This window comes from Trichoplax adhaerens, genomic scaffold (assembly GCF_000150275.1).
Source record: "Trichoplax adhaerens TRIADscaffold_5 genomic scaffold, whole genome shotgun sequence".
In the NCBI taxonomy this organism is placed as follows: domain Eukaryota; kingdom Metazoa; phylum Placozoa; class Uniplacotomia; order Trichoplacea; family Trichoplacidae; genus Trichoplax; species Trichoplax adhaerens.
In genome coordinates, this window is record NW_002060947.1 from 8,261,326 (window position 1) to 8,275,115 (window position 13,790).

The window sequence follows — 13,790 nt, forward strand, 5'->3', positions numbered from 1 at the left end:
TATCGCTCCACGCCCACATTCGCTAGAATAACTTGCTAATCTACTGTGGTGTTATTCTAGAGCCTATACTAAACCTCTTTGGGGTCCTTGAGGCCCCTTATATGCGTTAATGTGGTATAGAGTATATACTTCAGGAGGTTAATAAATTAAAAAATAGTAGCAGGCAATTTATTATGACGTATTCAAAGGCTTACAAGCAGATATTAAGTGATTACCACATTCATCTATTACTATCCATGAATGCTGAATATACCAAAACAGTACTGTGATATCATGTAAGATGGCAAATAAACCTTGATTTGGAATTACTGAATATTAGCAACGTCAATTGTGGCTGTTTTACTATTTTAACCACAATTTTTTTAATTGTAAATTTAATAGTCGAAACCATTCTCGTTTTGGTTCGTAGAATAAGTTCTCGAGCAAATGTAGAGAAGAGAAGGAGGCCAACGTATTAACAAAGCGTAGAACATTTAATAAGATTTAGAGCAATGTGAATAGCCACAATGTACGATCTCTAGGCGCGCACTGATAGAATATGTCAGCAATATTTGTTATTACAAGTATATTCTTAAACCATTTTAATAATGGGCAGCAGAGCTAATAGCGAACCTCCAACGGTGGTCTATCGGATAAAATTCAGACTATCTGATGGCCACTATTCATACTAACGTATAATATGAGCTGGTAGGATGACTAAACAGTCATCAGCTAGCTGCTGCACCAATTAAAGGATATATTATAACAGACATGTGCAGCATTAAAGACATCAACAAATAGATTTTATAAAAATAACAATCCTAGAGGTAGTATATATACGTTTAGAGTAGCTTATTCTGGTGTTCATTAATTCGATATACGGTTATAATCTCTTTATATAATAGTAAAAGACTATTACTCGGTCATTACAATATGTGTATTAACATTTCGGTAATAGACCTAAGAGCTAATAGAGAACCTCTAACGGTAATCTGTCGAGTAGATTTCTGACGACCTGATAGCTATTGCATGATATACTACTGTACAATACAAGACGGCATGATGACCGAACAGCTCACAATCGACCCGATTAAGGTACTTATTATAACAGAGATGGACACTATGACAGTCACCAAAAGAAACATTTTATGAGAATTATAACCCAAGAGGTAGTATGCACGTTTAGAGTAGGTTGTTCAGTTGTTTATATGCTCGATATAAGGTCGCAATCTCTTTCTAGTCACAAGCAGTTGGCTCGGTTGCCATAGAAACAACGCTCGTCATGCGTAGGAGAGATGGAATAACGGCACCCAAAAGGAAAAAGACATTGATATGAGATTTAAATCGGATAATATATATCGTTAGATTCTCATCGATATTAATATAAACAACGTAGGATAAGCAATATGAAATCCTCAACTAAATTAATGGAAAATATGCCAGTAAGTAGTATGAAAAAGAGTGCATGGACACCTCGGTCCTCACCTGCAAATGAAAAGGTACGATATACACATAGCCTTGGATTAATTCTCTGCAGGCCATTTACATATTTCGAAAAGAAATTGAGATAGTTTAGATGCTTATACTGATATCGAATACTGTATTCATTTCAACTAATATATATGACTCTATTAGATACCGTACTTTCTTTGATTTAATATCTTTATTTAATTTCGATAATCAGCAATGGAATCGGTATCTTTGTATCTATTAAACTCTCATTAAATTATTATTTTTTTTTTTAGCTATATTTAGAGCGTGTAGAATTGGTTGGCCATTGGGTTAGTTACTCTCAATTCTTGTAAAATGATTTTCAGACTTATGTAAAAATAAAAATGACGGATGCTCAAAATTATCGCCTTTGCTTAAGCCCTAGCATGAAAAATGTGTAAATTAGCAATGATAGGGTAGACCTAAAATTTCTTTAACGTAACTACAGATGGTAAAGTAGGAAGGAGATCATTGTGAACCGCAATGTTGTCCAAGATTTTATCCTAATAGTCAAATAGTCAAACATAATACTCGCTAAAATTACTCTACCTAGTACTACAGTGAGCTCCATTTCACTAATGTAATTTGATCTTCAGAAGTTTCCTGATTACCTTGAATACGTCTACTGTATTGTTAATCTTCTGCTGCTTGAACATTCGCTCTGTTTTCTCATCAAACTAGTTTGATATGTGGTCTGATGTTCAAAGAAAACGCTTTCTCGATTATATCCTACATCGTAGTAAACGATCGCAATTGCATTTTGTCGAAAGTTGGTGCGATCACCGTGTTGCTCGTCGAAACCTTGACTTCACCAATCATTTGCCTCGATTTCTTTCGCTGTATATCTTTTCTTTCTTGGATCCCCGAAGTCTATGCCGAGCTGCTATGGTTTCTTGGAATTGGAAATTTCTAGCTGAACAAGATGCTATTTGGATGCCTAAATGTGTCCGATATGGTTGGTATCTTCCTTATGCTCCTAGCAGTAGGGAATATGGAGCATGGAAATTTCATTACTTGGCATGCATGACATCGTTGCAAGTCGAAGCTCCAAGTCAAGATGTGGTTAGTGACAACACCTTATCATAAGACGCTTTGAAACTTAACGTAACCTTTAATGAGCGATATCTATACCTAGATGGTATCTCACAATTACCAGAATCTCTTCTTTTTTTGTATTACTCCGAGCTGTGTGTCGAATAACTTATTCGTGCTTTGTTAGGTTGAAATGTATCGACAATTTAACGAAGTAACACTAGGTGATCATAAATATAGAGGTGAAAAGCAAGGTCGACGAAGTAAAAGTCCAACGAAAATGTCAAGGAAATGTAAGTCCAGCAGTAATCATAATCAGCCATATAGTATGGATAGTACGAACTGATAATATGGTGTAATTTAATGATTGTATGAAATCTTAAATTACCAATCAATTTTTCAAAACAACAGCAGTTGAAGGTCAGCCCTGGTTGGATCCAGATCCTGTTCCTAAAGAAACTCATTTTCAATTCAGCGAAGACTATGATCCTCATACACCATTCAGTGCTGCCCCTAATTCGTTATTATTAAAGTCTACTGGGAAGCAACGAAGATCAAAAATAGAAGATGTTCCTTCCAAATCATATCAGGTATAATTAAGGATTTAGTTTAATCAAACTCAAGACAATAAATCAACTTTTATCTAATAATTTAAATTTTTATATCTTAAACTAAATATCAAGGTTGGTGCACCATATGAAGATCCAGAATTATCACCGAGGAGTACTTTGTCGAGTCATATTGTTAGAGAAAGCTCCAAGAATCTATTGCTTAATACTGATTATCGTGGAGACTTTCGCATTAAATCAAAAAGGTAAAACATAATGCCGATGCTATACCATCAATATTGGCTATCTTATAACATTGAACCATTATCGTAATAATATAATTCCCGTATCAGACATGATCTATCAGGAGGATTTTATCCAAAACTACCAACAAATCAAAGAGATTTGAGAGCATTGAGTTTGGTAAGCTAGTATCTGAATTCGCTACCATATACGCATATTGTAACTCAATTATTATTTGTTCTTTTGGTTTCCAATTTGCTTTTTCATACAGAACTTTCCTAATCATGCTAATCCTCGCGTCATTTTTATATCCTCAAGAATTCCAGCAGCAGAAGTAAGTCTTTTATTTGGTTTATCTTTTCATTTATGATCAAGAACTTTAATAATAGCTCTCTTCTGTATTCTTCTATCTAATTAAAATTTTATACTGGATAGCTATTACATGAAGCAGTTATGTTTGGGGTTCTACCAATCGTCTACAGTTATAACAGTACAACTTTAGAAATTTTACTCCAACAATTGCACTACGTTCTAAACGGAAGACAGGCTAGGTAACTGGCATGATATTCATAGCCTATTTAAGATAATGTTTGAGTTGTAGTTGACGGAAATTTTTCGCGCAATTCATATAAAAGTTAAAGCATGATATTCAAAGTGTGTATTTCTTCTTGCAAATCAGGAGTATCGGATTTTTTGTCCATTATCAACATCCGGGTCAAATTAATCTAGTAGCAGGTATGCTTAAACAGAATTTAGAGGTGCAAATTGTGTAGTCATTAATATTAATAGACAAAGCAATTTTTATGAATTCTTTTTAGATAATTAACAAATTTAAACGTGATTTTAATAGATAAAACAACCTCTGTAAAATCCTTATCGCAAGCGGACATTAAAACATTTTGGGAAACATTATGTGGATTTGTTGTAGCTGCCGACATTGGTGGTCATGTTGATATTTTTACACCTCTTGCCGATAGTGGTGAGAAACTTTGTTTCTAAGCCGAGGCATTATAAACTTACAGCTACACAACTAATATTTCTTTCGTACGGGCTAACATTACTATTTACAATAATTGACAATTCTAAATATAGAAGAGGGAATGGAGCTTATATTACAGTTAGGAATAATTACCGGCATGCAATTCTCAGCTCCAAGTTGTGTTGCGGAATCTTTTATTGATGGTAAGGCACTAACTTAAACTTGGTATTTGAAGCGATCTCTCCTGTTTTTATTTAAATAGCTAATCATTTGGCGATATTTAATTAATGTAGTAAATAGTGACTGGCTCTTAACTCCGGGCGGAGTTACACCGCCTGCTCTGTATTTCCATTTACAAAAGTTAGCAACCTGGTCTTATGTATCGCAACAAGTCAAAGTAAGTACAGGATGTCATTGGAATTTTTACCTTATGCTATATTAAAAGCATTATTATTGCTAGCTATTTTGAGTAGTCATTAAATCTACTTCAAACTAGTATTAATTCTGATTTCATAATGCTGATTCTTGCAGGAGGCATCGGAATCTGTACAGAAACACCTTAGTTTATACATCGATCAGCAAAGAAAAGACGTCATTTCTAAGCTTACAGGCAAAATTATATTTGATGCCATGTCTCTGGGCGAAGTTTATCAAACATCCAAGATAGGAAATCTAATTCGAGATGCTATAATTTCTTTGTCGTCAGCAGAAAATCAGGTTTATCAGTTGTTTAATCATCATTATTTACCTCTCCAATTATATTGCTAGAAGAACGTGGACAAATTCTAAAATTGATAATTATAATTACCGGATGTAGGATAAAGTTGATACGGCGGCTTATATTGCTGATTATTTACAAGGCCGACGGGAGAAGGAAGAAAAGAAGAAGAAGAAAAAGAAGAAGAAGGAAAAGGTAGGATAGTAATTAATCAATACAGAAGAAATTTAGCATCTCCCGATTTTGCATAACTAAATCATCTATCAAAAGAGGACATTTGACACATTATCGTACCAGCGGAAGTGATGGTGCTAGTGAAATCCAACATATGCGTATAATTTACTTAGAATTGTTATTTATTCTGCAGACCAACAACGATGAAGACCATGCAGAAGAAGAAGATCAACGTCTAGAAGAAGAAGAAGAAACTGATCATGATGATAAGCAAGAAAAAATAGAGGTCTCCTTCTCCTGACTATTGCATGTATCTAAATTTATGATAGCATGATAAAAATATTGCAGATCAAAGTAACTTATGGACATATGAAGGGATAAGTGTTTGACTTGTCTAATGCTACATCTTTTAGCATTCAAAACTACCGCAATTTTATTACCAACCAATAACAATTAGTCCAAATTTTATGTCGATTTACAGTTGTAATAAGTCTCCTAATTTATTTTGTAAAGGTTGAGCTTGACAAATTAACGGTACATGCTACCAATTTCAACTCAGAAATGCCTTTCTTGTTTTCTGAATTAATTATTTACTTTATGTTATATAGGAAGAAGACAAGAAATCGGAAGAGAGGAGAACGTTAATTGTACATGAATTATTTTCAACGGAATTGAATTATATGCGAACTCTAGAGATTATTGAAACCGCTTTTGTTAATCCACTTAGAGCAGCAATGGGTTCAAACAAGTAAGCAATCACAAATTGTTATGTAATATATTTTAGCTATTTATGATTAAAGTGATTACTGGTTTGAGAAAATAATTATTTGAAATTGAAATTTGATAGACCAATAATTAGCTCCTCCAACATTCAACTCATTTTTGGCGATATTTTGGCAATTTTGAATATTAGCAGGTAGTTTATGGCATAGTTTAATATTTCTAACTTACATTTAACTAAGAAAGTCGTTTCCTAATGTAGCGAATCTTTCTTGAGGCTAAGATGATTGTAAAAAATTAAAATGTTACAGACTTATGAGTATTGTCACTTTTCATCAATTACAGAGGTTTATTAGAAGATCTTACTCCTAGAGTTCGATCGTGGACTTCAGAACAAGTTAGTATTGGTATATTTTAGATTGATCGATACATTATTTCAAGTTCCGAAGTATTCATCAAAGAGATATGATAAGTTCTAATCAACTTTAAGTTCTTAATTAAACTTCAAACTGATCATCACCAATCAATACTGATAGGTTATTGGCGACATTTTCCGAAAGTTTACTGTGAAATTGAAAACGTATACCAATTATATTAATAATTATACGGTGACATTATCGACCATTGAAAAGGTTAGGGATTTGACAGTAAAATAAAAATATCATTTATGGATCTAAGGTCTAAAAATGGCGTGGAATTATGACTAATTTTGCCAATTTTTGCAAACTGAGCATTCCAGAAATAATTTTATAGCCTTCGTTACACAGTAGATGGTCTTATTGATGAGGTTTTAAAAAGACATAATTCTAATTTAACTTCTTGTATTATTTTTATGCTTTTATTTCTTTACGGAATATGCTTGGATTGTGGCTATCTTAGTGTCAAGAACAATTTCCAGGGTTTCGAGTATTTTTAAAGAGGACGGAACGGAAAACACAGACCAAAATGCTTAGGTAAGGTTCTGTTGTGAACACCTTTGTGTCAATAATATTATTTCCGGTTTGACAATTGCTCTACGCTTAAATTAGTTAATTTACAACCCTCATTTTCAGTTACGTGTACATTAGAGTTGTTACCAGTATTGCATTAAATTAAAAAGTAAATAGCTGTAAACGTTAGTAGTAAGTCTTTATTGCATTACAACAATTAGTTCGTCGATATATTGACATGATATAAGCCGCAACTCCATCGATTTTAAATATTCACTGAAATTTTATAACAGAAAGAATACTGCTGCTTAATATTCATACTAGTACATATAGCTTTCTTAAACAGAATAGTAAGATCAGCGAAGAACTTTTACTTATAAAGTACAAAAATTAATATATTAATTGTTCATTTATGGTCAATATTTTCAGCTTAAATGAGTTGCTAATCCTGCCCACTAATCGTATTGAAGGGTCAGTACTAGACTTGAATACTTCACGTTGTATAAATTTCTAAAATGAAATAGAATTAGTACCATTGCTACCAACTGCATTTACACTAATTTTAATTTCCATTCTAATTTGAAAACCATTAGCTATGTCAAATTATTGACAGCTCTGGCTAATCAAGCCCCTCCAAATCATCCTGATCATAAGGAATTACCACTGCAAATTAAACAATTACAGCATGTTTTAAGCTTTATTGCAGAGGTGCAGCATCATCTTATAAACTTAGCTATAGTCAAATTATTTACAATCAATACTAAATTTAGTAATTACTTTTAATACAGGCAAGAGCTCGTGCAGAACGAGATAGAAAAATGATTGCATTACAAAAAAGAATTGAAAATTGCCCGGTACAATAATAATAATAATACTAGATTAGAAATTTTGTTCGGATAAATGATTATAATTTTGAATGAGTAAGATTTTATTACTTTACCATCAATCTAGACCTTGATTGAAGGAAATAGACACTTTATTACTGAAGAATGTGTTACAAATTTGAAGTGTATACACGGTGATAAAGAAGATATTAAGCCAGAATCTAGGCAAGTTTTTGCAAAAATATGACTTTATTCTTGTACTTTTATCAGCTCGAAATGATTTTCTTAACTGCTATTCTGCTTTAGGCTGTATTCACCTATCGAAGATCTTGGATTATTATTATTTAACGATGCTCTAGTAGTAACTCATCGAAAGTCGCGCTACTTTCCATTTATTCGAGCAGTTGAACAAACAGATAAGTAAGTGACTTTATTACTATCTTCTATTTATAAACTTATAAATGCATATTAATGGAGATATCCGATAATGTATATGATGAATTTCATTTTAATTTATTTTCCATTAGCTATATCTTTTTTCTGTCTATGAATTAAGCTTTTATTTGTTCCTTTTGCAGATTTTTCGTTTCTGTGGCATTAATTCGATTAACGGTTGATGATGTAGCCGATACAAAATGTAAATATTTTTTTTCTACATTCTAAGCAATAAGAACTAGCCATTGCTAGACCATATATATTCAAGTCTAAATTTGGATTTAACGAAGCAATCATAATCTACCGATAGTTTTGCTAAGACTGAACTTGATTCCTGTAATAGTACGCTAATTTTTCCTTATTTTAGCTAAGTTTACGATATATTGTAGTTAGATTGAGAACAGAGGGCTACAAAATTCGGGCTTTATACGTAAATACTTGAGATATTGAGGCATGATTTCCTAGCACATTATTTGATTGGAAGACTGTAAATATTCGATTACTGGATCATGTACATTTAAATCCAGATTTGAACATAAGGAAACCATCATAGCCTAACTGCAATTTTGCTAATGCCCGAACACGGCTTCTGCAACAGTATGCTCATTGTCCTTTACTTCAGCTAAATTTACATTACATCTAACTTAGAGTGTTACAAAAAATCATGCTCTATCGTCTTGAGATGCTGACTTTAATTAAATATTGAATTAGTTACTGTATAATCATATAATTCCCTTTTCATGAATGACAGAAACAAGGTAGTCTTCTTGTTACCTTAGTTACATGAACGTACATGAAATCGAAGTAAGCAATAAAGGATTACTATATTTTATATTCATATAGATGCAAAAAATGTTTTCAAGATGTCAACGCCAAAACGAGAATGGATATGCCAAGCATCTTCACCTGAAGCAAAATGGCGATGGATATCTATATTAGAAAAATCGATTGATAATGCAATAGAAGTTGAATCTTAACTGCTATTAAATACTAGAGCAGAATACTTATAAGTGTTGGATATGGTGATTCGGGAAGATAGATAATACGAGTTACAGGAAATACTACAGCCATTCTTTCTTTCTGCTTATACAATTTCTAATACCATATTATAAATACTTTATTCGATGATAGGTTGCAGATAAGAGCAGCCAAAGACATAACTCGATTTTTGTAGACTAGATTGATTCTTGCGTATCTCCATCAATCTCCAGCCAATACAGCTATGTATATCTATATAAATTCAAGGTTTTAAAGAAAATTTTTCTGAAAATAATCGATTATAATTATTTAAAGGTAAAATTTTGTTTTACGGCAATAATGAAAGACTATTCTATAATGAGAATTACTAACTTGCAATTAATTTAAAACAATTTATTAATTAATTAATTAATTATTGATACCTAAAGAACAGATATAGTATGAATTAGTTGAAATATGGAACGATACGGGTCGACTTTATGATATCTTTACAAGATCTTAATGATTTACCGTTTTTTCAATTTCTTATATCTCTTTAACTTCGAGCTATCAATAAAAATACGCATAATTTATGGCATACTCATGGCAATAAGAATGTATCGTTAAAGCTGTTGTAATATATAATATATAATACAAACCAAAGAATAACTAGAATTAACCGACCTTGTATTACTACAAAATATAGGCATAGTGTGAGTAAACTATAATATGAGCTACACCAGTAATTAACCAACTAGAAGAGTTTTTAAATATTCATAGGATATTTGAATGGTTAAGTATTGACCATTCATCCAATTAGAATTTAATACCGTTCTAGTCTAATTTGTTTGGACTATTATTGTTCTATCCTCAGCAATATCTTGAATTTGCCAATCATCATGGAATGAAAAGAGCATTGTTATGACCATTTTATGTCAAATTTTAATAATCAATAATCTGGTTTTTAGTTGCGTGATTAAAGCATGCATGATATGGATAGAAAAAATTCCCATTATCATTTTATCGAACAACCAAAGAGGTTAATAGGAATTAATAGTAGGATTGAAAAAATTGATCAGAAACATTAGCTATCATAATCTTTATACTCTTCAAATTCTCCATATCATGGCAAGTTGCTTTGAAGTAAAATCAAGTCATAAATACAATTATCAAATTGTCAATATCATAATTGTTGGTCATTCTTTGAATGAAAAGATTAAAATCTTTTAGATTTCTGGGTAAGCAATTCGAATATATCTACTACAGAATATAGACATAGAGTCTCGAATGGCGTGATACTATAAACGCGTGCATAATTCTTTCGGACTTGCCGATCAATAATACAATAGTTAAGATAATCGTAAAGGTTTGATAAAGTGATTTTAATGCTCTTGTTATATTCTATTTTAAAATAATCTAGTAAAACAGTATAAGTAAGGAATTGCATTATTATTTAATTATCCATATCAAAAATATTCCACTATCGAATAGCAAGACTATATGAATTTCTTACGGGCTAGCTAATCAAAATTGTAGAATCTGCGGTAATTGGAAAGATTATCCAGATTTTCAAGATTTTTGAATTCTACATACTATTGTACGCTGATTTCAAATAAAATCAAGTCATTTACACCACTACTAATGGCCAATATCTTAAATATCAATCAATGAGCTTGAAGACGGAAAACCTTATAGATCTTTAAAATTCGATCCATGTACATGTTACGTTACATATGCTTTCAATAATATTCTTGACAGTGGCGTGATATAAGCTCGTGCGTAGTTCTTCTAGGCTTGTCAATCAATAATTAATAAAACAGTAAGGATAATCGAAAAGAAAAGATGAGATGTAATTTTAATGGACATGCAGCTTTCATCTTTTTAAAAGCTGATGAAAAGTAAAATCAATGTATTATATAATTGTGTGACTATCTATATCCAAAAATATGCCAGCCTATTACTGAATTGCAAAGTAGAGAATCCTACAGTCTTTATAAAAGCAAACATGAAAATGTGATTTTTGGAAGCGTAATTAAAACGTTCCTAATTGTATTGACTTTACCATTCGACAAGGACTACATTGTCTAAGATAATCAATAAGATGTAATGACATTGATTTTTATACACTCCTAATTATCGGTTTTACTTGAGCCTATTTCTACTAGAATTACAGAATCCGCACACTCGCTTAAATGTTTATATCAGGAGATGTTCGGTGTCGATAAAAAAGCAAAAGGCAGAAGAGCTTTTGCACCAAGATAGCAATTAAAAGCAATAGATGCACATAAGCTGCAGAATATAGCCCCTAGAGTGATTAAATTGTGTAGATTTTAGACATAATTATCATAATATTATGTTTAGAATAATCAAAAGGATCTGATAGAATGATTTTGAAGCACTAGGACTTTTCTTGCTGCTATCTATTGCAAGTCGAGTTTTAACTAAAATTTCAGGATAAACCACGTACATTTGCGGCAATCATCGTAAGGTTACTGAACCGCTATATACAAGCTCATAAGATAGATCTCCTTGCGTATAACCAGGTAGGCTGTTCATTCGGTTTAAAATCTGGTTAATTAAGATTATGAATTGTGAGCTAGAGCAGACAGCAGCGATTCATTGATACTAATCTCAGGAATTGACTTTTAAATGAAAGGAGTTCTTTCTAAGGTATATTTAAGACCGAAACCAAGCTAGTCAGCTATCCAGTTACGGATAGACATTGTTAATTTATTTAAGAATTTTACCTCTCCGCTATATAGTAGGAGAGCTCGAGAAAACTTGCAGTTTTACTTTTTTATATCAAATTATTAGTACTTTTGCGACAATTGGATAAATGATTAAACACGGTATGATATCTCTTAATAAACTGGTATCATCAAAGTTAACGGATGTTAACCGTATTGATATAGTTATAAATTAATCAATTATTCAATCGTGATTTCGAATTTATTCATCCTTGGCTAGTCCGAAAGGATGAGATTGCTTGTAAAAATTATTAATATTGATCCAATTGGTATTTATTATTAGGTACGATCAAATTAAAATTCTTTACTAATCATCATTAAATCGTGTAAACTAAGCTTTGGTTTGTGCATAGATCAAGATTAAAATTTATCGCTAATGTCCTATAAAATGATAGAGAGATTGTTTAAGTTTTAATAATACTATTAGATCAGTATCCTATAGTATAATGAATACCTAACTATGCCATCTTGCCTAAACGCTAGCTAAGGTTCCAATCAGTGTAAATCACTTGTCTAGCAGAAGCAGATCTCTTGCCACTGTAGTTTGGATACTGCCTCTTTCATTAGAGTATCGGTTAAATATTAGCGAAACGTTAAGGCAAAATACTGCCAAATCACTTAAGTATTCCACCTGGTGATATAATATCATTGAATATGGAGGCGTCTCTTTGAATGAATATGGTTGCCATTGAGATATTTATTATTAATCATGTTGAATTGGGTATTGTTCTTTTTCAATCTCAAATTACTGAAGCATGAAGTCTATAGTATTATGTACTTAAAAGTATAATAGCCGAAATTGGCAACAGATGGTAATTAAGAGTAAAGAGATTGTGAAAGAAATACTTCAATGGTTAGAATATCGAATTCAGGAAGTGATGAAAAGGATACCTAAATAATTAATTAAAATATTGTCATAAATAAATAACATACAACACCTACTCGGTCAAAGGCTATTTAATTTTAATAAATATACAACTGCAGATTACCTTTAATCGATTTAGATTTGATCGACCCTGTTTAATTACTGCGTTGAAGTAGATATTAGAGAGCTGTCGAAAAAACAGGATTCTGAACATTACAGTTTTCAAAATTTCGAGAGTCGTTTCATCCGAAATTCTGGTAGCAAACATTCATGATATTGATTGCTTTTAGGTAAAATTGATTCTTGAAAATAAGCTTATTGTAATAATATGGACAACAAACTTTTATAACCTTATTAGAATTGATAAAATATTTGATCAGAAATGTACCGTACAGGATCGTGGTAGGAAATAAAGCTAATCGATAAATTAATTTTATTGCCAGGCACATTGGAAAATTCGCTGCTTAATACATTAAACATCAGTCTTTTTTGCCTAATCAATTACTCATTCACCATTTGTCAAATTGGTAATTTTATAAAATTTTTGATAAAATTTATACCTAGTATAGGCAAAAACAAATTGGAAGACTGATTTGAAAACTTAAAGTGACTTTATTCTAGAACGAAGCTGTTAACAATATTGATCACTATCAGGTAAACTTATTCAAGCTATTTCTAACGAAATAAAAATTAGCATGCTAATTTTCAAAAGAAATAAGAGTAGTAAATTAATTGGTCGATTTGTTAAAAATAAACCATCCGAAATAAAATTATTTCTAGTGCGTAAATTTAATCTAATTTTTTAATGTAGATACAACTGGTGAAAGGTAAAAACAAATTGGTTGGATGCGCGTACTTGCTCGCAATATTTAGTTATTTCCAATAGTTCTAATTTCCTTCAAAGAAACGGTTGATGAAATCTGATTTCCAGGTAGGATATGTGTTCTATATTTAAAAAGGAATTAAGTTTGCGGCTCAGACTTCAAAGAAATTTTAAAAGAAAAGTAAATTCACTAGTAGATATGTACTAAAATAAACTTCTTCCGAAAAGAATCTAATTTCTATAGCGGATGCCATCTACTCTTTCTAGCTATAGTCGTTGCGGAATATTGGAAAGAAATCAATTTAGCAACGTGATATATTGGAAAG

The 13,790-nt window shown here is 31.7% G+C and overlaps 1 protein-coding gene across 1 annotated transcript; it reads left to right on the forward strand.

Annotated features, from left to right (window-relative positions):
* Positions 1 to 1,385: 1,385 nt before the first annotated feature.
* On the forward strand, positions 1,386 to 9,049 carry TRIADDRAFT_56986 (uncharacterized protein; the record flags this gene model as incomplete). The annotated part of the gene is made up of 26 exons (XM_002112661.1): positions 1,386 to 1,478; positions 1,725 to 1,760; positions 2,152 to 2,532; positions 2,690 to 2,795; positions 2,914 to 3,092; positions 3,186 to 3,316; positions 3,404 to 3,473; positions 3,565 to 3,627; positions 3,729 to 3,844; positions 3,973 to 4,028; positions 4,144 to 4,272; positions 4,386 to 4,475; positions 4,566 to 4,669; positions 4,804 to 4,989; positions 5,090 to 5,185; positions 5,358 to 5,450; positions 5,773 to 5,912; positions 6,230 to 6,281; positions 6,421 to 6,516; positions 6,764 to 6,837; positions 7,407 to 7,521; positions 7,602 to 7,667; positions 7,765 to 7,820; positions 7,944 to 8,057; positions 8,216 to 8,274; positions 8,916 to 9,049. 26 exons carry the CDS (start codon positions 1,386 to 1,388, stop codon positions 9,047 to 9,049), a joined length of 2,835 nt encoding a protein of 944 aa, XP_002112697.1.
* Between the last annotated feature and the right edge of the window lie 4,741 nt (positions 9,050 to 13,790).